Here is a 26,995-nt window from a genome sequence, read left to right on the forward strand (position 1 = left end):
TTTTTTCAAGGTCGTTTTTCCAGTAAGTAATCGTCGTTTTTATTTGTAAGATCAAAGTATCGATTCATCAATATGTTGATTGATTGAATCTTCGATTCATATAATTAAACGATCATTTGTCAAATCTAATACACTCGGATGATGCAGTTCTTAAATTGACAGCGATACCCTTTATAAATAAGTGGATTTTAATCAATACATTGAATAATTGACTGCATCATCATCGTTTAATGTACTTCCTGATATTCCAATTGCATAATTATGTAACTAGCAATTAAATTTAATTTAATCATTGTTTTTTCATTTACTTTGACTTTGACCTTTTTTTTTTTTTCAGATTTGAAGAAGCCAATTGAGATTCATTCCATTAACTCTTTGAAGCTTATGAAAGATAGAGATCAAATATCTAAGTCAATGTCTAAAGTTTACAAGAAAAAAAAAGACTATATGGTAATATACATATGAAGGATATTGTTATATATTTTGGAGTTTAGTATATTATTAAGTTATTATCTATTTTTATTGTAATTGTTGCTTATGTTTTGTAGGTTCTAATGATTTTTCCAGTGATTCCGATTATGAAGAGGCGAGTATAAGAAGTTTGTAGTAAAATCTGATAAAAAGGAAAAAAAAATGATGGTAAAAATGGTAATGTGAAAGCTTTGTATGCTCGTGTTTCTCTTAATTCTATTTATGGGGCTGTGAAATCTATGAATGATATCCAAAAAAATTGTGTAAGAAGAATTGGTTTTGGATCATTGCTTGATATGAAGACTCAAAGTATTCCAACAAAATTATGTTATTTTGTTGTGGATTCTTTTAATCACGAGGAGATGGTTATTAAGAGTGAAGGTGGAAATATTTCCGTAACAAGAGAAGATGTATATAGGGTTCTAGATTTGCCTTTAGGTTTTGAGCAAATTAGTTGTTTAAGTGTTCGAGGCAATGAGGATTGGTTTGAAATTTGGAAAGAACAATTTAAGAAGTCATTGTCATTAGTAGCTCCTTCTAATTTGGTGGTGAAGATAATAGAGCGAAGTGAAGCAGATATGGTTTTCATTGTGAATTTCATAATTCTGGTGTACACATGTTTAGGATCATGTAACAAACAAGGAGCTTGTAATTTCAATGTTCTTCCTTACTTGTCTCAGTCATCTAAGTTGGATCAAATAGATAGGTGTGCATATGTATTGAATTGTTTGAAGGAAGAGAAACTGGTCTGGAGCAGAAATGAAATTAAAACATTTTTTAATGGACCATGTGAATTTCTAATGGTATATGCTTTTAAATTATTTGATTTGTATATAGAATAAATAATATTCATAACATTTCAGTTTGTAATTAAAGTTGTTTTGTGTAGTTTTTATATGTTGACAGGATTCAATGTAAGCAAATGCTATTTGTGAGAAGATTTCCTGTAATTAATTTTTGGACATCAGATCCACTTAAGTTTAGAGAAAGCAAGGAATTGGACAATGGTGGTTTCGGTAATGGAGTTGATGTTGCAAATTGTAATGAAGATTTAGAAAGTGGATCGATATTAGTAAGATTGAGTTCTTGTTTGTATATTTTAGTAAATGTGTCATTAATGTTTTTTTTATATTTACAGGATTTTGAGTCAGATATTCAATGGACTATTTATGACTTGTATAAGAAAGTGGAAATGACATTGCAAAAACATGGAAATCATCATTTATTTATCATACTTTTATATTATACAATTTTTTTTTTCATTTTTTTCTAACTTCAAGGAAAAAAGGACAATGTACTTTTGTTATTCATTTTTTTATTCATTTTTGTTTTTTTTTGTCAATTTGCTATAAATTTAATAGAATACATCAAAAAATGGCAATTTGATCCATTTTGCCCCTGCATCATATTTTAATGTTGTAAAACTCTTATAACATAAATGTTTTTTTCTCATATATATATCATACTTTTATTTTATACAAATTTGAAGTTTTCTTTCATTTTTTCTAATGCCAAGGACAAAAAGTACAATGTACTTTCGTTATTCAGTTTTTATTTTATTCGGTTTTTTTTTTTTGGTTTTTTTCAGAATTTGTTTATGTTAAGGTAAAGTTACAAAACTACCATTCATTTTCTTTCATTTATGTATAAATCTCTTTAAATGCCAAAAAAAAATGTACTTTTGTAAAAGGGCGTAATCGACTTTTATTTATCATACTTTTATGTTATATAAAGTTGTATTTTTTTCACTTTTTTTTATTCATTTCTTTTTTTTGGTCAATTTGCTATAAATTTAATAGAATAAATGAAAAAAGGGCAATTTGGTCCATTTTGCCCCTACATCATACTTTTATGTTGTAAAACGCATACAACATAAATGTTTTTTTCATATATTTATTGTTCTTTCGTTATTCAGTTTTTTTTTCATTTTTTTTTATTTTTTTCAGAAATTATTTATGTTAAGGTAAATTTACAAAATTGCATAAATTTTTTTTTTCATATATTTATCATACTTTTATGTTATACAAAGTTGAAATATTTTCATTCTTTTCTAACTCCAATGAAAAAAAATTTAATGTAATTTTGTTATTTATTTTTTGTTTTTTTTTCATTTATGTATAAATCCCTTAAAATGCAAAAAAAAAAAAGCAATGTACTTTTGTGAAAGGGCGTAATCGTTAATTTTCTATAAATTTAATAGAATACATGACAAAAGGGCAATTTGGTCCATTTTGCCCCTGCATCATACTTTTATGTTGTAAAACTCTTATAACATAAAGGTTTTTTTTCATATATTTATCATACTTTTATTTTATACAAATTTGAATTTTTTTTCAATTTTTTCTAATGCCAAGGACAAAAAGTGCAATGTACTTTCGTTATTCAGTTTTTGTTTTTCTTGTTTTTTTTTTTCAGAATTTGTTTATGTTAAGGTAAATTTACAAAACTACCATTCATTTTCTTTCATTTATGTATAAATCCCTTTAAATGCCAAAAAAGTTTGTTTGTTCATATTTGTTTTAAAATATTATTCTTTCATACAATTCATATGTTTATACTATGCTTGTTCAGATCTAATAACCTTGATCGTATGAAACCGAGTACCACAATTTCATCCATGTATCTCTAATACATCACCACACACATGTTAAAGCTTTTGTTTTGTTATACAAAATTATATTTGTTTTAGAAATTGGTTTTGATAAGATAACATTATGTTTAAAACAAATAATGGCAGTTTTTTTATACTTGATTATTAAATTATGTGTTTTAATATATATATATATATATATATATATATATATATATATATATATATATATATATATGCTAAGAAAAGCAATAAATAATGGATAATTTGGTCCAATAGAAAGAATAAAGTACAAAAAGGTCAATTTGGTAACAGAATAATCCAATAGTGGTAGTTATGCATGTGAATGTGTTGAAATAAATAAATAATTAACATGAAATACATTCAAATATATAATACTAAAAATATATAATTAAACAAATATCTTCAAAGATTTTCATTTAGCATAAGTCTACATAACAAAATCATAATATAAAGTTCTCTATTGATTTTTTTTCAAAGGCATAAGCAATTTGGATGGGTTGATTGGGCAGTTTCTTCTATCATGATTGACAAGTTGATTACACACAGTGCATTTACATTTTACTTTAAGTGATTTTGCAATTGCTTTTTCTGCAGAGCTTCAGATTCTATTTTTCTTACCGGAACCTTTAGTTCTTATCCGGCTAGGTGCCTCAATGTCAATTTCATTTGGGATGTGGAGACCAACAACATTTTCAACAATATCTTTTATTGGATTTGAATTTGGTTTAGTTGTAACATTTTTTCCACACTCAATGCTTAAAGTCTTCAAAGTTTGTACCAGTTCTTGTAATTTTCCAAGATCATGAGCAACCGAATCGATACATTTCTCATAATATGATGACGCCTCATGCAAAAGATTTGAAGTTTTAGTGTTGCCCACTCCCCATCTATGCAATATCCTTTGATAAGAAACATCCACAATGTTTTTTCTCCATCGATGAAGAATGTATTTGTCCGGTATTTTGAAAATGACATTGTCTAAGAGTACTCTAAAACAATGACAACAAAGAATTCCATAAAATTGGAAATGCTTACATGAACACTCTATGGTCATATCTCCATTTAAAACCACATGCAATATTTTTTTATCATTTCACATTTATAATAAAATTACAGAAAAAAATCGAAATAGAAAATAAATATAATTCTAAGTAATTATAAACCTTGAATTGGGGTCTTTCTCCAGTTTGATAGTTTTTGAAAACTATTGTGCATTCTTGAGTGTCATTCACACTTAAGGATGATTTTTGGAAACACAAAGTGAATGCTTTTTTGATCTCCTTTTTGTACTTTAACAAATGTCTCCCTAGTATAAATTGTTGATGCATGGTTTTCAATCTTCAATGGATAATTGGCAGAAATCATATGAGGAGTACCATCTCTTGAAGCTATATCCAGTTTTTTTTGTTCATGACGTTGCTTTGCAATAGCAGTGTCAAAGTTGAGCATAAAATTCACTAGTAAATTGGATGGGCTAGAGAAAACATTGAAGAAAGAATTCGAACTTTCAGATCGTGATGTAGTCTTCATAAGTCCACACATAGGAATATCTCTAAAGTAAGAAGGAATCCATTTGTCTCTCTTATTGTACATGTCATCCAACCATTTATTTTCTCTCAATTTGAATTCGTCCAACATTAAGTTCCACTTACTCTCAAATTCTGCAAGTTCAAGATGTATATTCCAAACAATTTTATGTAATCGTTTCTTGAAATCTGAATTTTCAACTACATCCGAACAAATCTGTAATTCCAATTAGTAAGTTGTTAGTATACAAATTTTGTTTTAAAAATAATATTAAGTACATAGTCAATAAGTAAATTACTTTTGCAGGCACTTTGCTCATGATGTGCCACATACATAATCTGTGTACATCCTTGAAACTCTTTTGAAATGGAAGTACATAAAGCAAGATCCATATCTGACAAAATCATGGAAGGAATCTTTCCATGCTCTTTAATAAAAACTCTTAATAACCATGTATATGACTCTATTGTTCCATCCGATAAGACAGCCCCAACATTGATTGTCTTGTCATGGTTGTTAATAGCAGTGAAAGGAACAAAAATCATATTGTACCTGAAATATGTATTATAATATATAAATTAATAAGTAATAAAAATATAAAATATTATATTGAAATGTACCTGTTGGTTCTGTATGTTGCATCCATTGAAATTACATCTGAAAACTTAGAGTAATTTTCTTTAGCAGTTTCATCTGTCCAAAACATAGCATTTAGAACTTTATCATTTAGCTTATATTCAAAGTGAAAATTTAGATAATTATCTCTGCGAATTTGCAACTGGTCCACAACACATTGAGCATCATTAGGTCCAACTATATTGATATAATCTCTCCAGAAATTTTTGTAAACAACCTTGGATGCAGTTACATTATCATAACCTCCTTTTAGAGTTGCTTGTAACTTGTGGGATTTTGTAGCTCCAATGTTGAGAGTAGAAGCTTTCACAATAAGTTCTTGATCAGAAATTATGAGCTTATGACTTTTACTACAAATGCTTTCTTGATCAAAATCATTAAGTGGATGATTATGTACTGCTTGAAATTTGTATACTGTAAAAGTATCACTTTTATGATCTCTATGAAAACCTATCATAGCCATGTAGCTTGTTACCTTATGATAACTTTTCTTTCTTTCTTTTTCAGACCTTTTGATGTAAGTGTATCAATATTTTTTTTCCTTGGTTGACCATACTTGTTCCACCTTATATGTTTTTTCGCAGAGTATAATCTCCATAATAACTTGAAGATCCTAATCTGATTCCAAATCCTGCAGCTTTCCCATACGTCCGATACATTTCAATTGCTTCATTTAAAGATGAAAAAGTATCTTTTTCCTTAGAAATCAAATCTTTTGCAACATTTGGATGATATAAATCGTCTCCATCAGGATAAATTTTTTCTGTTTATATATGAAATTTGTAGTTATTATAATAAATATTTAATAATTTAATATAAAGGTTGAATATTTGCCTGAATCATCTCTGTTTAATGTTGGCAATTGATCACTTAAAGAATTATTGAAAGCTTCTGTTGGATCAATGTTGAAATCAATTGATGATGGAGTTTCTTTTGCAGCAGTTGGAAGATAAAAGTCAACTCCATCTGGATAAAAATTTTATGGGGAAAAAATTTATGCGAACTTATTATCAATAATATTTAATCATATAATAATACAATCCTTGAATACTTGCATTCATCATAATCGATTCTTGTAGTTCCTGATATTCCAATTTCAGAATTATTTAATCATATATATGTTTGATTTTGATTAACGAAAGATGATTAAATTTAATTAAACGATCAGTTATCAAAGGTAATCCACTAGGATTGAAAAGTTCTTAAAATGTGAATAAGAAAAATGTAATTTTGGCAATATACTCTGTGAGAATATTAAAATGTGCCTTAACAGAATTTGAATGGTATGATGCATGTATTCTATTAAATTTATAGCAAATCGTTCGAAAAAAACAAAAAAAAAATGAAAAAAAAGTGAATAATGAAAGTACATTGCCCTTTTTTCCTTGATAAGTATATGAAAAAAAATTATATTGTAAGAGTTTATGTAACACCCGGTTCCTGGTACGTATTTAAATTCAAATAAACTCATGGTTTACTCTGGGACTCGGCGAGTTGGAGGCCCAAATCGTCGAGTAGACTCGACTTTTGATCGATTGGATAAGTAACCTATTCGACAAGTCGGGAGACCGACTTGACGAGTAGGATTGTTTGGATGAAACCCTAATATTTGGGGTTTGCATACTATTTAAACAACTTATAACGCCCCAACCCAGCCTCCATTGTTCCTCCCAACCCAGAGAAAACCCTAACTCGAACCCTAAGCCTCTTTTGAATGTTCTTGAGCTTGTTGGTGTCCTTTTGTGTGTATTTGAAGTTGGAGAAGAGGAAAGAAGCTTGGAAGTTAAAGAGGAAGCTACTAGATCCAGAGGTTTTGCTTCATTCTCAGTTCATTCAAGGTAAAAAGCTTGAACCTTGACCATCTATCTCTTAGATCTCGTTTTGGGGCTATTTTCTACCCTTTTTATGAGTTTAGTGAAGCTATAAACGGAATTTGTGTGTGAGTTTGGAGTTGCACTTTAGATTTAGAACCATTGAGGGTTCCCATGGCATAAAGGTGCCAACTTTATGGCCATGGGAGACCCATGCTTCATATACATACACACACACACACACATATATATATATATATATATATATATATATATATATATATATATATATATATATATATACATGTAAGGGTCGAATAGTTGTAATTAGTCGAAGTATATGTTTTGTACCCTTCGAACATTTTTGTAATCTATTTTACTAGGGCATTGTTTTCGAAGCTTAACGCTTAGTCCTTAGTATATTTTTTGTACGCTTTCCTATCCTATAAATAGGAGTGCTTACTAGGGTCATAGGAACGAAGTCTTTTACAGAATTACATCTTGTACTCTGTAAAACTTGAAAGCGTAATAGAGCTGAAACAAGATCATATTTACATCCTGTGTCTAAATCTCGCATCATTACTTGAATTCATACTCTGATTAATTCATTACTCAATTCATTGTTTCTTCAATTGGTATCAGAGCAGGAATCATATCTCTGATCTGATTTTCACATTGTTCAAAAGGTTTTTGAATCAATTTTTTGATTCAAAAGTTTCCGCACTTTTTGAAAGTGACAAATTGTCTAGATCTTAGTCTGTGATTCGATTCTACATTTAAATCATTGAATCGAGTGTTCTACTAGTGATTCTGATTTGAATCATATAGTTTGTTGTCAAATTCTCAAAGTTTCTCAAGGATTTATTCCGTACATCAATGGCGTCATTCAATCTTAATTCCATGACTTCGTTTTCTCATCTTCTAGGATCATCCACCAAAATTCCTATGCTAATCCCTGAGTATTATGATCAATGGGCTGATCGTATGCAGGATTATCTCAACGGATTGGATGAAGAACTGTGGAATTGCATTTCTGGCAATCTCAATCCACCAATGAATGTTCAACCAATTGGATGATCTTCTGGAAGTTCTGAAGTTGAGAATCAGTCTGATCGTATGAAAAATCTAGAGAAGAGATGCGTGAGAGAACTAAGAGGTGCTTTGCCTCCAGTTGTTTACAACTATGTGAGGAGTTGTACAACTGCAAAGGAGATCTGGAACAATCTCAAGGAGAAATTTCAGGGGAGTGAGAAAACAAAAGTTAAATCTGTGAAGCAATGCTTAGTGGAACTGAAGGACTTCAGACAGAAAGATGGTGAAACGATTGAAGTTTACTACGATCGTCTTAATGAATTAATCTATCGATGCACTCGATATGGTATCACCAGATCAGCCATGGAGTTCAATTTAATTTTTTTATGGGTCTTCGTAAGGAGTGGCGTAGTGTGAGCATGATGGTTAAGAATCAACAGAGCTTTGATACGTCAACTTTGAATGATTTGTACAATCAGCTGAAGTCTCATGAAAGCGAAGTGAACGAAATTGCTGAAGAATCGAAGGCAAGTTTGGGAGGTCCACTAGCTTTGGTTTCGAAGATCTCTGAAAGGGAAGCTGAGAAAGATATTTCAGATGAAGACGAAGGGTTCATCATGAACTCAGATGATGAGGCGATTGCTTTCTATTCGAATAATCGTGTGAAAAAGTTCTTCAAAAAGCCATTCAATCCGAAGGCAAAGTCATCTGAGACAAAAGGGAATTTTATGAGTAAAAGTGTTGGGGATGAGAAGAAGAAGGAAGAGAAGAAGGATACGAAGTTTGTTGAGGGAAAAACAGAGAAGAAGTTAAAGGGAGATGCTGGGATTGATTGTCATTATTGCAACGGGGCTAATCATTTAGCTAATGATTGCATGCTGAGGAAGAAAGATAAGAAAAAGAATAAGACGAAGGATGAAGCGTACTATATGGAAAAGTTGGAGGAGGTGCGTGCGAAGGCAAAGAATCTTTCGTTAGTTGCTCGTGGTGAACAAGAAGAAGATGGAACTTATCAAATTTGGTCATCTGGATCAGATGATGAGGAGATGCGAAATCCAACCCACGGAGCAATGTATGCAAAGATGGAAGAAGATTCAGATGAGGAAGAATACGAAGTTCATGGGAGATGCTTCGTATCAAAAGCTGCTGACAAATCTCCGATGACCATGAAGGTACGTAATATTCTTGAATCTTTTAATATTCCAATACATGCTTATAATTCTGAATTAGTATCTTTCGATGAAACTGTTACTTATTTTGATTCGAATGTGGTATCTGCTAGCAATGAGGCTAAGAAGCTGTCTATGCAGTTGCTAGAGACACAGAAGAAACTAGATTCGAAAATTACTAAGATAGATTGTTTGGAACTTCAAATAACTAATATCATGATGGATAGAGATAACTTGTCTAGTGAAACGAAACCGTTGTTAGCCCAGAGGAACATTTACTATAATTCGGCTAAAAGATTGTATGGGAAATTAACTGAACTTCATCATTCATGCGAAATCAGTAAAGAACAACATAGAAAATTGCTGCCATTTTTAGCTTATGAAAGAGCTATGTTAGATAACATTTCGTATGACTGTGAAAAAGAAATAGCTGATTTTAACAAAGTTCCGAATGATAAATATAGATATGGAATAGTTAAAGTTGATGAATGTCTTGATGCGAATGAATTAGTTGATATTGTGAATGATACTTTGACTAAATCTGAACATATTCAAATTTTGAAAAAGACTGAGAATTCTACGTCTAATTCTCAATCTAATTTTGCTGATATTGAAGATAATTCTGATAATATTAGTGAAATTAGTGAGCTTGAAGATGTTGATTGTTCTCAGTTGTCTGTTGTTAATGTTGCTTCAACATCTAAAGGGAAAGAAAAAGTTAAGGATTTGATGGTTGAAAATGAAACTGATATACCTTCAACTTCGAAAGTTTGTGAAATGAACTTCGTGGATCTCAAAGATAGCCAAACTGATGATAGTGATGATGAAGATGAATAGAAAATTTCGAAAGAAAAAAAATCTTCAAAGGAAGAAGAAATTCCTCGAATAGTTGTTGATCAAGTGTATGGTGATACACAAAAGTTCGAAAAAGTAATGAATGAAAAAGGTGAACATTATCTTGAAACGAATACAGTGGTTTATCCAAATTTCAAATGCACAGATGATGTTATTTTTTCAAATCAAGTTTTCGTCACAACTGGAAATGTTGAGAAAATCAAACCAGAATTAAAGAAGTTGGTTGAGGAGGACAATTCAAAAACAACTGAAGAAGGTTTTTTCGCAAATCAAAGCATAGTTGAAAACAACTTAACAAAGAATTCGTATGTATTTCAACGTCAAAAACCACAAAGACAATGGGTTGAAAAATCAAAACTTGAAAAAGAGAATTCAAAACCTGTTGAAAAAGAAACTGAAAAAGTTGTTAAACTAAATTCTAAGGAATTTAAAGAGCAAATTGACAAATTTTCGAAGGAAAACAAGATTTTCGAAAAGACAAGCAAGAAAGAAAATATTTTGGCAAAATGTTGAGTCTCAAAAGATGTCTGAATCACAATCAAACAAAAATGTTTTCAAAGATAAAAATTCCTATTTTTCAATGAAAAACCAACATTCATCTCAATCAAATCATATAAGGTCTAAAGTGAATAAGCAACCAAAGTTTTCGAAAGTTTCTGAAATTAACAAATCAAGAGCATTTTTAAATAAACCTAATCCAAATCAAACATTTGTTCAACGAAAAAATTTTAAATCATCAGTTGATTCATCATATGCTTCTTCTTTTCTAACAAAACCCAAAGTTGATTTTGTTCCTCAAAAGCCAAATTTTCCTAATCATACGAAGAAAGAAACTATGAAAAAGTCACGTGAAAAAGGAATGACTTCAAGGAAGAACATTGATCATTGGCTTGAAGGCAAAGGAAAGATGTATCAGTCGATGCATATTCAAAGGAACAAATTCATGAAGCATATGAAAAATATGTGAATACTTCTTCGAATGGAAGTTCATCTTCTAAGGATTCGAACATCTCGGTCAAAGCTTGGAAACCAGTCTCAAAGGAAAAGAATGTTCATTTTCAAACTCAGAATTCGAAGGGTAGTGTCAGTGCACATTCGAAACCATCAAACACTTATGTTTCGATTCCTTTAAATGATGAAGTGAACTTAATTGATAGTCTCAAAACCAAAGTTTGTGATTGGGTTAAAAGTTCTTCATTACATTCGAAATTAAAATCTAATTTCCAAGGACCCAAAAAGCCGTGGGTACCTAAATTTTTCCACTGATTGCAGGTACTGAGTGACGAGCAATATGATAACAAGTGGTATATTGATAGTGGTTGCTCTCGTCACATGACTGGGAAGAAGGAGAATTTACGAGATTTTCGAAGTCTCAAAAATGCTGGAGTAGTAAAATTTGGGAACAATCAAAAATGTCAAGTCAAAGGATATGGGAAGATCACAAATGGACAATTCATAGTGAATCGTGTTGCATATGTTGAAGGTCTTCAACATAACTTGATAAGTGTTTCTCAACTTGTTGTGGGCACTGGCAATCAAGTTCTCTATAACGAAGAAGGGAGTATTATTTCGAATGTTAACACAAACGAAGTATTACTGAAATCCAAAAGGAAAGGTGACATGTTCACTCTGGACATCAATCCTATAATAGGCAAACCTGCTGTATGCCTTCTTTCGAAAGCCAGATCTGATCTAAGCTGGCTATGACATCGAAGACTTTCACATCTCAACTTTTGAAACATCAACAAACTGGTGGTACAAGATCTGGTAAAAGGTTTACCTGTACTTAAATTTGATAATGATTCTTTATGTGCAGCTTGTGAAGTTGGCAAGCAACATAAACAAGGTCATCCAATTACGATAGATTCGAAAATTGTTGCACCTCTGGAGCTTTTGCATATTGATTTGTGTGGCCCTTCGACTGTTTCAACTCTCAACAAGAAACGGTACATTTTAGTTATTGTTGATGATTTTTCCAGATTTACGTGGGTTTATTTTCTCAGGCTTAAATCCGAAGTTTCACAAATCATGATTGACTTTATCAAAAAGATGGAAATAACGTTGAAGAAGACTGTTCGAAAAATCAAGAGTGATCATGGAACTGAATTTAAGAACAATGTTCTTGATTCATTTTTGGTGGACAAAGGGATTTCGCATAATTTTTCATCTCCTTACACACCACAACAAAATGGTGTTGTAGAACGAAGGAATCGCTCACTATGCGAAGCAGCAAGAACCATGTTGGCATATGCGAATTTACCTCAATATCTTTGGGCTGAGGCAATATCCACTGCATGTTTTACTCAGAACATATCTTTCATACACAAGCGTTTTAATATTACACCATACGAAATTCTAAATAATCGTAAACCTAATGTGAAATTCTTTCATGTTTTGGATGTAGGTGCTTTATTATGAATCTCAAGGATCATCTTTCGAAATTTCAAGCAAAAGCTGATGATGGGATTTTTCTTGGATATTCGCACAATTCTGTCGCATATCATGTGTTAAATAAGCGAACACGAAAAGTGGAAGAAACTTTCAATCTCACATTTGATGATTACTATGTTAAACAAAATGAGCATAAATTTGCAAATCATCCAATTTTACAAGACACACAAGTTGAAACTGAATCTTTAGAAATGGATGATATTGATTATGATTTGATTTTTGGTATTTCAGATCATGCAATCGATGCTGAAATTCATGCTCCTGATAATCACATACCAGAATTTGCGAAGTTTACTGATGAATCAACATCAACTCCTCAAGAAGGCGAAAGTATGCAAAATAATCCAGTGGAGGGGGAGCACTTGGATACGAATACTTTAAATGACGAAGTGCATTCTTTCGAGGGGGAGAAAGAAACATTAAATGCTGATGTTGAGGGGGAGTATAATGTTGAGGGGGAGCATATAGAAAATATTGCAAATAATAATGATTATGATGATGTTTGTTCGATTGCAGGTTCCGAGAATGATGACATATACGAAGATGCTCCTTTGGAATTTGATCCAGCATATCCACCAATTGAAAAATGGACAAGAGTTCATCCGAAGGATTGGGAATCCATAAGAGGGAGTTTTAACAAGAGCTCAAATTCGTGCAAAGAATGAGGTATTGAATACTCATCAAGAATTTTGCATGTTCAATGTTTTCATATCTAAAATTGAACCAAAAACAATTAAGGTTGCAATGGAACACTCAGATTGGGTTGTTGCAATGCAATCTGAATTGTCTGAATTTGAACGAAACAAGGTTTTGAGATTAATTCCTAAACCTGAAAATGTTTCGATTGTCGGGTTAAAATGGATTTTCAAAAATAAAGCCGACAAAGATGGAAACATTGTTCGAAACAAAGCCAGACTTGTTGTCAAAGGATATTCACAACAAGAAGGAATCGACTATGAAGAAACTTTTGCCCCTGTCGCAAGACTCGAGGCTGTTCGAATATTTCTGGCATATGCAGCTCATAAAGATTTTGATGTTTATCAAATGGATGTGAAATGTGCATTTTTAAATGGAGAGCTCGAAGAGACTGTTTATGTGGAACAACCCCCAGGTTTTATTAACGAAGAATATCCAAATCATGTTTATATTTTAGATAAGGCAGTTTATGGTTTAAAACAAGCACCAAGAGCATGGTATGCCACTCTAACTTCGTTTTTGAAACAATCTAAATTTAAACAAGGATCTGTTGATCCCACATTATTTCGAAAGAAAGTTGGGAACCATCTAATGCTTGTTCAAATTTATGTTGATGATATTATTTTTGGCTCAACTGACCCTGCTTTGTCTAAGGAATTCGAAGATTTGATGAAAAGTAAGTTCGAAATGAGCATGATGGGCAAAATCAATAATTTTCTTGGATTGAATATTCGTCAAAACAGAAATGGAATTTTCATCAATCAAGAAAAATATACGAAGAATCTGCTCGAAAAGTTTGGATTGACGAATAACACGAAGTTACGTGTTCCAATGGCAACAGGCATAAAGTTGACACCGTCGTTAGATAAACCAGCCGTTGATATAACTCTTTATCGAAGCATGATTGGTTCATTACTTTATCTTATAGCAAGTAGACCTGATATCATGTTTTCTGTGTGTAATTGTGCCAGGTATCAGTCTAATCCACGAGAACCACATCTCACGGCTGTGAAGAACATATTTCGTTATCTTAAAGGAACAATTTCGTTAGGATTGTGGTATCCTTCGAAAACTGGATTCTTCGTCCAAGAATATTCGGATGCAGACTTGGGTGGTTGTAATCTTGATCGTAAAAGCACGAGTGGTGGATGTCAATTTCTTGATGGCAACTTGGTGAGCTGGCAGTCGAAAAAGCAAACTTGCGTATCAATCTCAACAGCTGAAGCAGAATATGTGGCTGCTGCTGCTTGCACTTCACAAATAATATGGATTCAAAGTCAATTACGTGATTATGCAATTAATATGAAAAAGATTCCATTATATTGTGATTCTCAAAGTGCAATAAGAATTTGTCATAATCCTGTGCAGCATTCGAAAACTAAACATATAGCTCTTCGTTATCATTTTATCAAGGATCACGTGGAAGATGGAAATATTGAAGTACATTTTGTGAAAACAACTGATCAGTTAGCTGATATTTTCACAAAGGCATTAGATGAAAAATCTTTTGTGCGAATTATAGAAGGACTGGGAATGATCGATGGAAATTCTGTTCCATGCGAAAAAGAAGAATGATGGGTGACAAAGCATGAATCAGAGGCGCTGAATAAAAGATAACGCAAAGTCATTCAACATTCAGCGGTTACTGTTCATAGTCAACGCTTCGACCGCTTCGAATTCGCATGTTTGTCACTAATTTTAAGGGTTGATTCAGTGGTTACTGTTCATAGTCAACGCTTCGACCCCTTCGAATTCGTATATTAATCACTTCTCAGGGAATGATGAAATTTTGCGTTTTGCAACAAGTATAATTTCATATTTTCGAAAAATCAAAAATCCAAAAAGATTTTCTTTTGTTTTGTATTTCAAATTTTTGAAAAATCAAAAATCCAAAAAGATTTTCTTTTGTTTTGTATTTCAAATTTTTGGTATTTCAAACTTTTGTTTTGTATTTCAAACTTTTGAAAAATTAAAAATCCAAAAAGAATTTTTTTGTATTTCAAACTTTTCGAAAACTTCAAAACAACAAACATATTTTCAGTTTTATTTTGTTGCAGAATATCATGAAGATATAAGATGGAATATGTTGGCAGTTCAAGGGTCCGGTAAATTTTTTCGTATGAAGTGATAAATTTTTCATCATTCGAACTAGTTAGGTTGTCCCTAGAAGCATGCTGCTGCATGTTGACCAAAGCCTCCATGACTCAATGTGTGTGTACGAAAGCCTTAATGAAATTATTCATACAAAAATTTCTTCCCAATCAGGCTTATATTCACATTAGTCTCTGAGCTACCTTACTCTTCTCAAAATGAGTTAAGAGTTTACTGTTTGGTCCAAAAATATAACATAGGTACTTTTCGTGTCTTAAATCCATCTTTTTCACCCAAAAGTTCTTACACGATCACACACGAAGACATATGTCCAAGAGGTCTCTGATCAAACCAATCGAGACTTAGACATATCAAAAATCTGTGTTTATGATCTGACATCATGAGACCGTGATGAAAGTGAAACCCAATTTTCATAGTCTTGTTAAGGAATTGACGGGGAACAATGTTCCAGATATTCACGAAACTTTTGTTTCTGTACCAAGATTCGAAACTCCAAATCATATTCATTTCGCATGAGTGGTCTTGATCAAACATTCGAAGCCCACGATGTTTGTTACCCAACAAGATTCAGCATACAAATTTTTTTTGAATATGATTTCAGTGTGAGTTTTATTCGAATGTCCTAGTCATTTTAAAATTTATCAAAGCCAACTTGTCACTGACTACACTGGTTAAACAAGTAATTTCTGTTACAATTTATCACCTTATGTTTAGGATGACATGTAACGAAATTTTGAACCTACCCATGAAGTATTTTCAAAAGAAGCCCTTTGATACTTATCAAAAAGTATTCGATTGTAATTCACAGGAACCTACACAAGCTATTGATCATTTTTCTTAATGATTAATGAAGTAATCTTTGCCCGGGATTTAACCTACTTTTATGTCAATTGTTTGACATCACACGAATCGAAATTTTTTTATCATTGCTTCTTATCTATATTCTTTGGAACACTGCACTCACGAAATCCTTGAGGTTCTGAGTAATACCAACTCAGGCTGATGATTTCAGTCATCTGGCATATGACTTCGCTTTTTATCCCAAAACTGAAAGAGCCCTGCCTCCATTCGAAGGGTTCTAACGGTTACAAATCATCTTGGGGATAACAATACAGGCTGTCTACATATGACGTATGGTATTCTGTCCGGTTCTCAAGGAGATGTGACAGTTCCTTTTTGACGCATGGCTACCTTTCCGCAGTAATGGTCCGATTTTCAAGGTGCCACGTCGGGTATCATTAAATGCTCATCCCGCTTCAAATTCAAACTTCATGGTTACATATAAAAGGGGGTTCAAGGGTTCAGTATCAGTTTCTGCATTCTAAAAGCAAAAATTCTCTAAATTCTCTGATCTTCCAAATTCTCAAACCCTAACAATGGCGTCTTCTGCTCATGTCGATCCTTCCACTGAAGATATTTCATCCGCACCAGTCATGAAGATTCAATCCACTAACTATTACGTGGATGGTGAAGTTTCTCAGTACCCAGAGGAATTGAAGATGCTCATTGTTGCACTGAAACACTCTGTTTTATCCACGGCGATGTTCAATTCCTTTTCTGTTCCATTATCCTGGCTTTCTCAAGCAGGATCCACTGCAACTTACAATAAAGCATCTGATACGATCACTTTCCATCTGGTGAACGATAAGAAGGTTAGGCTATCCAAGAAACTCTTCTGCCAGATTTTTGATATTCCAAATTCACCTCCTTATGTTGATTTCACATTCCCACAAATAGTTCATATATTTAATGAGATGGGATATCAGCCCCCATTGTCCAAGATAAGTGACTTTAAGAAATCTGGTCTTCCTCGGCTATGAAATTTCTTATTTGGGATTTTTCTCCGATGTTTAACCGGAAGAACAGTTGGATTAGAAAAAGGAAGGATGGAGGTGTATGCAATGGTTGCAGACCTATACTATGATCTACAAGCGGATTATTCTACCCAATTATGGAAGGAATTCCAAAAGGGTGTAGAACATACAAATGCAGTTCATGGCATTTCGTGTGCACGATACTGGAGCCTTATTTTGCAGTATTTTTATAATAAGGAAGGGATTATGGTACCAAATGACGAAGAGAAAGTTAATTTTCAATCATACCATTATCCGAAGGAAGTTGTAGATAATGCTGATGATTTCCCATCTGTGGCTCGCATTCCAGATGCGATGCTCAAACGGGTTGATCCTACGAATTCTGTTTTAGTGGCCTATTTGCAAACAATCGATTCTTCTGTTCAGACTGGGATCTTGTTGCCTAGGGAAGAGAAGAAGTCCAAAAAGTCAAAGAAGGCTGATCCTGCTTCATCTGAAAAGAAAACCAAGGATTCGAAATCCTCGAAATCTCCAAAGAAAACGTCTGAAACTGTTGGAGTATCTGTTGTTGAAACACAAGTGATTGAGCCCGTCATTGAAGAAACTCAAGAGAAGGTTGTCATTCCTTCGAAAACAGGAATGTTTCGAAGAATTAAAATGAAGTCTTCTCATAAACGCAAGTCTCCTACACAACAAATGATTCGAAAACCCCAAATTACACATCAAGGTGTGTTAATTAGAGAAGTACCAGCACCTGTTTCTCCGGTTTCGAAGAAAAGGAGGGCTGAGGATATGGCAAAGAAGTTGTCAAAGAAAAAGAAGAAGAAGGCTCGAAAGTTGGTGATTTCAACTGAATCGACTGAAGATGATGCAGAAAGAATTCCAGAAACTCCAGAATTCACTCATCTCATTACGAGTTCCACTCCTGAGAAGACTGATGTCATACCACCCGAAGTTTCGATTGCCAAATCAATTTTTGAGGAGGTTCGAACTTTAGGCATCCCTGCACACGTATCTAATACGGATGCAAATGTCGATATGGGTGAAGGAGGTTCGAAGCATGACGATCAAGGTCCAACTATTTCTACTCCTTTCGAAACTATTGTTTCTGTCTCACCATCTACTATTCCCATTACATCATCCACTCATTCTCCAACATTCGAACATATTCTTGATCAACCTTTTACTTCAATTTTTTCTTCACAATCTACTGACCCACCCAAATCCACTTCTCCTATTCAAGATACTACTTTTATGGAGACAAAGACTGACAATGAAGGGTTTAGAGGAACATTTGAAGACTTAGAATTTCACGAAGAGGAAGAGGAATTTCCTGATCATATGTTGATGACAATGAAACAGTATAAAATTCTTAATCAGAAATTGAATTCCATAATTCAATCTCAAGCCGATCTTGGAGGAGGTTCATCTGTATCAAGTCTGGAAATTGACACTATGTTAAAGATGACGGAATCACGGATAATCAGCAAAGTATCTGGCATGATTAAAGACTCTGAATCTCGAGTCTTGGAGAAAGTTGATCTCAATGATCAAAACACTGAGATTCGACCTAATTCTCAAAGTTCGAAATTTACTAGTGATTTGAAAGAGTTGAAAAATGTAGCAAAAGAACGTCATGTGCTCTTTATTCAAGATGTCAAGAAAGTCCGAGAAGATGTCAACATGCAAATTCGTGAACTCCGAGAAGACATGCAAAAAGAAGTTGCCACTGTTCACCACGATTATGCCTCTGTGAATCAAAAAGTTGATATAATTTGTGATGCAGTCACAAGATTTATGAAGTTATACGAAAATTTGAGTCCTCAAATAACTCAAATTTGAACATCCGAAAATGCAAGTTTTGAGGAAGTGATTAAATTGCTCAAGGAGTTAAAAGAGATTTCCGAAAGGCCGGTTTATTCTCCATTAATTACTCCGGATTTTTTATCTCAGAAATTTGTTCAATTTGAAGCCATTCTCAATAAGCAACTTGCACCGCTATTTCGCATATCCAGTCTTCTTCCCACAACAACTGCCCCTCCTGTTTTCACAGGGGTGCAAGGGGGAGAAAGGAAGTCAAGTGAAGAAGATGCGAAAGTGGCAGGCAAAGTATTTTCTTCGAAAATTCCTACAACAAAACCGGTGATCCCTACAACAAAACCGGTGATTGTTTCTGCTGAACCAGTGACTTCAACAGTTGTAACAACATTACCCATTACAAGAACTTTTTCCAAAGGAATTGTAATTGGTAAATCTTTGGAAACTGGTGGGAGTGTTTCAAAACCAAAGGAGGTAATAGATAATCCAGCAATAAAAGACAAAGGGAAATCGATTCTTGTTGAAAAAACGAAAGATGAAAAGAAGGCTGAAGTAGAGGCTGAGATTGAAAAGCTCAGAATTGTTCAAAGTATAATGGCTCAACGAGCAAGTGATCCGAAGGGAATGAACAAAGGGGATCCAGCTAAATATTATAACTACGAGACAATTGAGGCCAAGGTTGCTTTCAATCACATGTACACATTCGAAAAGAAACCAAAGCAAAGCTATTTGGTCACAAATACTGACACAAGCCAGCTGGATTTCCCGATAAACGAAATGATGTTTATCATGCCACAGTTCAAGGCAGAAGGGAACTTTAAAAACAAGGATGATGGTACACACATGAAAATACGTTTTCATGCTGTTCTTGGAAAAGCCCCTGAAGATGTTCGGTCTTTAATCAAAATAAAGAAAGTGATCAGCATGAAAAAGGATGTGGTTTTCGAAAACACAGTCCAAATCTTTAAATATGTGGTTGCCAGGGCAGATGGAAAGATTTGTGAATTTACTGTTGCTGATTTTCCATTGATGAACTTGTATGATCTCATACAAGTTGCATTGCTTTTAAAAGACAAATCATTTTCATTCCTACAAAACACAGATCCAGAAGAATTCAAGATTGGAGTTGCTCACATCAAAATCTTCATCGAAAATTACTATGAGTGTTTGGCAATGACTGATGTGGAGTTAGCAACTGCCAAGGGAATGGAAATAAAAGCTCCAATGGCTCCTTCGAAGACTCAAGCAGAATTAAAGAAATTTGCTGATGGAGAAATTTGTCTTAAGCCATTTGGAATAGTATTTGCTGGAAAAGACAAAGCAGGAAAAGCTAAACGTTTCTTGTTCCAGGCAAGTGAAGTAGAAAGGTACTCAACGTCTCAATATACGAACTTAATTGTTCGTATGAATCATTGCAAAAAGAATAATGAAGGAGACAAGAAGGAGTTGAAGAAGATTATCTCATGGTATACAGAGGTTCGAAGGGTGTTGCTGTACTCCATCACACTTCTCACTAATTGAAGACTTCGACTATTATTACAAAGGGGGAGATTGTAAGGGTCGAATAGTTGTAATTAGTCGAAGTATATGTTTTGTACCCTTCGAACATTTTTGTAATCTATTTTACTAGGGCATTGTATTCGAAGCTTAACGCTTAGTCCTTAGTATATTTTTTGTACGTTTTCCTCTCCTATAAATAGGAGTGCTTACTAGGGTCATAGGAACGAAGTCTTTTACAGAATTACATCTTGTACTCTGTAAAACTTAAAAGCATAATAGAGCTGAAACAAGATCATATTTACATCCTGTGTCCAAATCTCGCATCATTACTTGAATTCATACTCTGATTAATTCATTACTCAATTCATTGTTTCTTCAATATATATATCTTTTTATGGCTTTTTGAGCCACAAACCCCATGCATGGACGTCAAGATTGGAACTTTACGTATAAAATGGACCCTAGGAGGTCAGATATATGGTTTTGATGCATTAAGACCCATTATAATCGATTGTATAGTTTTGGACAAAGAGGGACTCCACAAGTCGCTTGGGTGACTCGGCGAGTCGGGTCGCAGTTTTCCCCAAATGTCTTCTGGAAATGGTCTTTGGTTGAGTGGAAGGAACACTCAGCTTGTTGGGGGTTTGTTATGGACTTGAAGATCAAAGGACTCGACGAGTTCAAGGAGGAACTCGGCGATTTCAAGACAATGTCCCAACCACATGAAGACGGACTCGACGAGTTCAAGGATGAACTCGGGGAGTCATAGACTGAACACCTTCATGCGGATGAAGATGGAGTCGATGAGTTCAAGGGCGATCTCGGCGAGTCAGTTGAAGAAGGTCTCGATGTTTTGTTGAAGGAGAACTCGTCGAGCTCTTGCTAGACTCGACGAGTAGGGACGAGGGTGTAGCATTATGTGGATGTGTGGACTTGACGAGTTGGTGGACCAACTCGGCGAGTCGAGTCAACCAGATGTTGACTTTGACCATATGTTGACTTTGACCAGGGTTTTGACCTTGACTTTGACTTGGACTTGAGTTGACCCTTGTAAGGGTTATGAGTATGAATTGATAATTTAGAAAAGTTATCATGTAGGGATTGAGGAGTCGAGGAGAGTTGGTTTCCATACCGAGGATGGTGCAGACACTACATGACATTGAGGTGAGTTACCTTCCAATTCAGGTACCTCTTCATCTACAGGGAAGGAGCCGGCAGGGTAGCAGCGCATCGCACACACATGATTTCCACATTAAGAACCCTAGGGTTGTACTCTGACATTTTACTATTTGATGTTATGGTTTTCGAGACTTGTGATTTGTGACTTGATGTTTTGAAATGTTATTGATGATGTTTTCCATGAGCTATTTCTATAAGTAATATAATTGAACAAAAAAATTTGGGTCTCGATTTTGGGATGTTACAAGTTGGTATCAGTGCCTTGGTTTGAGGGATTCGGACACACCTTCGGGGGTGTCTAAACTCAAATCGAGGGCTTGAAAGATTTTTACAAGAAAATAGTTTTCTAAAGTTAAAAAAATAATAATAATGAGTTTTGAGAAAGAACAAGGTGTGTGATGCGTGCGACCGGCCGAGCTCAAGTAAGTTTTCCTCAAGATACCCATACTTGTTACGTTATGATATATGATATGATTATGAGAACTGTGTGACATCCCCAATTTCACGGCCAGAAAAGACCGATTTGTTTATGCTTTGTTTTATAAATCAGAGTGATTGTTTACAGAAAACAGTTGCGGAATTTGTTCCCAAAACAAAATGTGATAAGAATTTATCAAAACATTTCTTTAAAGAAATGTATTTTCATTAAATAACAAAATCTCGGGATGTCATGTTCCGATACAGACCAAAAGCATAAACAGTATAAAATAGACCTTACAACAGTTATTTATAACTACTGATCTATAATCCAAAATCTCTCGTCAAGTCCACCAACTTATACTCTTGTGCCATTACCTGTACTACAAAGAAAACTGAGTGGGTCAGGCTTGGGAGCCTGGTGAGCATATAGGGTTTTCAACCCACAATAATATATTTATTATATTTAATCATCAAACAATCAACCCAATTACCCATCCCCATTATCTCCATTTATCTTAAGGATCTACCCTAAGAATCATCTATCTTTCATTCTTAAGGATTGACCTGAGGTATAGGCACGAACTCACATCGTCGCCAGGGTTTACTCAATAGGTGCTAACTCCATAGTCACCAAGGTTTATACAATAGGCGCTAACTCCATAGTCACTAAGGTTTATACAATAGGCGCTAACTCCATAGTCACCAAGGCTTATACAATAGGCGCTAACTCCATAGTCACCAAGGTTTATACAATAGGCGCTAACTCCATAGTCACCAAGGTTTACTTAACAGTAGGCGCTAACTCCATAGTCACCAAGGTTTATCTAATAGGCACGAAGTCACATCGTGGCTAAGGTTTATACAACAGGCACTAAGTCCATAGCTGCCAAGGTTTATCTAATAGGCACGAAGTCACATCGTCGCCAGGGTTTATCTAATAGGCACTACGTCTCATAGTCACCAGGGTTTTCTCATACCATCTCTCATCACACACCAACTATTCCATCTACCCATGTTCTACCCAACATATTTGTATATATAAAATACATATACAGTTTAACTCATTTAAAAACTATATAAAACATCCATTCCACACTCATCTCAAATAAACAACAATATATAAACACATAGCACGTATTTCATAGAAAATACTTCATATTTATGTGTTAGAAGAAAGTAACTACACACTCACATGATTAGACGATTCTCGGACAGCACTACGGCTCTTCGAGTAGTAATTCTTCGGTGAAACCATGATCTCTTCACACACCGGGCTTCTCGCGGGCAGAGCTTCGGTTCGGAAACTCTTTTCTTCTCGGGATCTTCAGGCTTCGGGACTCGCTTCGGGTCTCGGGATGATGTCGGGGCTTCGGGGGGGGGGGGGGGGGGGGGGTTAAAATAGGGCTTAGAGAGTGTACCGGGAGTGGGAGAGAAGAGATGGAGCAACCATAATCGGCTGGCCCTTGATTTCTATTTATAGGGAAAATTTCTCATTTTCCACGTCGTGAACAGTACTTTCACGTCGTGGGCTTGATCGTCACTGCATGCGTCATCGCAAGTTGGGTCTGGCAGACTCCAGGAGGCGTCATAAGACATGCCACGTCGTGACCACTGATTTCACGTCGTGGTCTCTGACAGTTTTGGGGTTTCGCGCCCCGGACTTCAGAAATCCATAACTTTCGCATACGAACTCCGTTTTCGACGTTCTTTATATCAACGCGTAGGTAAAAACAAGATCTACAACTTTCATTTAGACTTTGTCGGTTAATTTTGACTTTATTTTTATTATATTTTTATTATATTATTTTTAGTAGGCCGGGACAGGAAATCTCTGTTATAAACTCATAACTCCTCCGTCTGACGTCCATTTTCGTCTGTCTTTCCTTCGTTGGACTACTATCAACAAGATCTTCAATTCTCGTTTAGATTGTTTCGACTAAATATCACTCTAACGTAAATTCACTATTTACGTCGCGCTGTGTCGTCCGGTTCTGTCGCGAAACTTCGACAGGTCATAACTTCTTTGTTATAACTCGGATTTCGGCGTTCTTTATATGTACGAAATCCTTGTAACATATACTACAAATTAGTTAAGATTAATCCTTCTAAATAATCTTCCATCAAAAAGTCATTTTTGATGCTTATCGTCTCTAAATTGACTAGCCCGGATCTACGGGCGTTACAATTATTACCCCCTTAGGATGATTACGTCCCGGAATCATCAACGAAATAGGGCTTGCAAAATGATTCCAATCTTCTGACTTAAGTCAGATGTTACATCGAACTTGGTCTTCGGAACCATGTAACAAACTCATCGTAGTTGGACTCAATTTGATATTACCACTAGGGTCAGAATATCAATTACCTCATTAGTCATTACCGAAACAATGGTAACAACATACTTGAATAAAAACGGAATCAATCACTAGCTTCTTGGTAACCTTGTGACTTTCCCTGATCCAAGCGTGAGTCATGTGCTTCCAGTAGTATAGATCTCTACTACTATTCACACCTACTCATACTCGTCCCAAGTATTGTCTCGCAGTCCCCAAGTCCTAAAATCACCAAACAATTTAACACATACTAATGTGTCCAATTAATCAAAAAAAAAATTCCTAGACTCTACTAGGACTTCTTCCATGCGCATCTTCACTCATCAATTCTACTTCAACTTGGTTGGTGATGGAAATTCCATATTATGGGACAACTTCAAGAATTACACCAATCGTTCCATCATCCTGCCAATCAAAGGTGTACTTCAGACGTACCATACTCCTCTAAACATTCTGTTATTTTATCAGACATAAACTAAAGGCAAGACACCACTCTTACGATATCTTCCGATAGGTGTCATTCACTATCATAAGCCTTTCATTTCCTCCATTTACTCAATTCTCTACGAGTCTTCACCATTACGTTTTGTACACCCAAGCAGACGTTCGGTGTACCGGGCGAGAATTTAAGATAAGAAAGCTTTATTTACGATAGACGTATAAATTTCCTTATCACTCCGAAACGTTTACATGCTAGTTCTAATACCGTAGTCGTACGCTTAGAATCCTAAACACATAAGGTTTCCCGATCCGGTCGGCAACAGACCATAGATCCGAACAAATAATATCATATATGGCAACATATAACATTTAGCACATAAAAGAATTTTAGGCAACTTTCCTAAAATAAACTAGTGCTCGTGTCAATTTAGGTGTACTACCTAACATATTTTAGACACAATCCTCACGATCATTACTTAGCATTCTAAGTTGAAGTCTAGAAATTTCCTACAAATTCCTAGTTCGCTTAAACTAATGCTCTGATACCAACTGTGACATCCCCAATTTCACGGCCAGAAAAGACCGATTTGTTTATGCTTTGTTTTATAAATCAGAGTGATCGTTTACAGAAAACAGTTGCAGAATTTGTTCCCAAAACAAAATGTGATAAGAATTTATCAAAGCATTTCTTTAAAGAAATGTATTTTCATTAAATAACAAAATCTCGGGATGTCATGTTCCGATACAGACCAAAAGCATAAATAGTATAAAATAGACCTTACAACAGTTATTTATAACTACTGATCTATAATCCAAAATCTCTCGTCAAGTCCACCAACTTATACTCTTGTGCCATTACCTGTAATGCAAAGAAAACTGAGTGGGTCAGGCTTGGGAGCCTGGTGAGCATATAGGGTTTTCAACCCACAATAATATATTTATTATATTTAATCATCAAACAATCAACCTAATTACCCATCCCCATTATCTCCATTTATCTTAAGGATCTACCCTAAGAATCATCTATCCTTCATTCTTAAGGATTGACCTGAGGTATAGGCACGAACTCACATCGTCGCCAGGGTTTACTCAATAGGCGCTAACTCCATAGTCACCAAGGTTTATACAATAGGCGCTAACTCCATAGTCACTAAGGTTTATACAATAGGCGCTAACTCCATAGTCACCAAGGCTTATACAATAGGCGCTAACTCCATAGTCACCAAGGTTAATACAATAGGCGCTAACTCCATAGTCACCAAGGTTTACTTAACAGTAGGCGCTAACTCCATAGTCACCAAGGTTTATCTAATAGGCACGAAGTCACATCGTCGCCAAGGTTTATACAACAGGCACTAAGTCCATAGCTGCCAAGGTTTATTTAATAGGCACGAAGTCACATCGTCGCCAGGGTTTATCTAATAGGCACTACGTTTCATAGTCACCAGGGTTTACTCATACCATCTCTCATCACACACCAACTATTCCATCTACCCATGTTCTACCCAACATATTTGTAGATATAAAATACATATACAGTTTAACTCATTAAAAAACTATATAAAACATCTATTCCACACTCATCTCAAATAAACAACAATATATAAACACATAGAACGTATTTCATAGAAAATACTTCATATTTATGTGTTAGAAGAAAGTAACTACACACTCACATGATTAGACGATTCTCGGACAGCACTGCGGCTCTTCGAGTAGTAATTCTTCGGTGAAACCGTGATCTCTTCAGACACCGGGCTTCTCGCGGGCAGAGCTTCGGCTCGGAAACTCTTTTCTTCTCGGGATCTTCGGGCTTCGGGACTCGCTTCGGGTCTCGGGATGATGTCGGGGCTTCGGGGGGTTAAAATAGGGCTTAGAGAGTGCATCGGGAGTGGGAGAGAAGAGATGGAGCAACCATAATCGGCTGGCCCTTGATTTCTATTTATAGGGCAAATTTCTCATTTTCCACGTCGTGAACAGTACTTTCACGTCGTGGGCTTGATCTTCACTGCATGCGTCATCGCAAGTTGGGTCTGGCAGACTCCAGGAGGCGTCAAAAGACATGCCACGTCGTGACCACTGATTTCACGTCGTGGTCTCTGACAGTTTTGGGGTT

The 26,995-nt window shown here is 34.8% G+C and overlaps 1 protein-coding gene across 1 annotated transcript; it reads right to left on the bottom strand.

The window, feature by feature from the left end:
- Positions 1-3,683: 3,683 nt before the first annotated feature.
- LOC145111425 (protein FAR1-RELATED SEQUENCE 5-like) lies at positions 3,684-5,711 on the bottom strand. Its single transcript, XM_079047702.1, has 4 exons — positions 5,233-5,711; positions 4,891-5,164; positions 4,341-4,828; positions 3,684-4,074 (listed from the first exon to the last, which is right to left on the bottom strand). The coding sequence occupies exons 1-4, from the start codon at positions 5,709-5,711 to the stop codon at positions 3,684-3,686; spliced, it is 1,632 nt and encodes a 543-aa protein (XP_078903828.1).
- Positions 5,712-26,995: the final 21,284 nt, after the last annotated feature.

This window comes from Lactuca virosa, chromosome 5 (assembly GCF_052849685.1).
Source record: "Lactuca virosa cultivar CGN04683 chromosome 5, Lactuca_virosa_CGN04683_v6, whole genome shotgun sequence".
In the NCBI taxonomy this organism is placed as follows: Eukaryota; Viridiplantae; Streptophyta; class Magnoliopsida; order Asterales; family Asteraceae; genus Lactuca; species Lactuca virosa.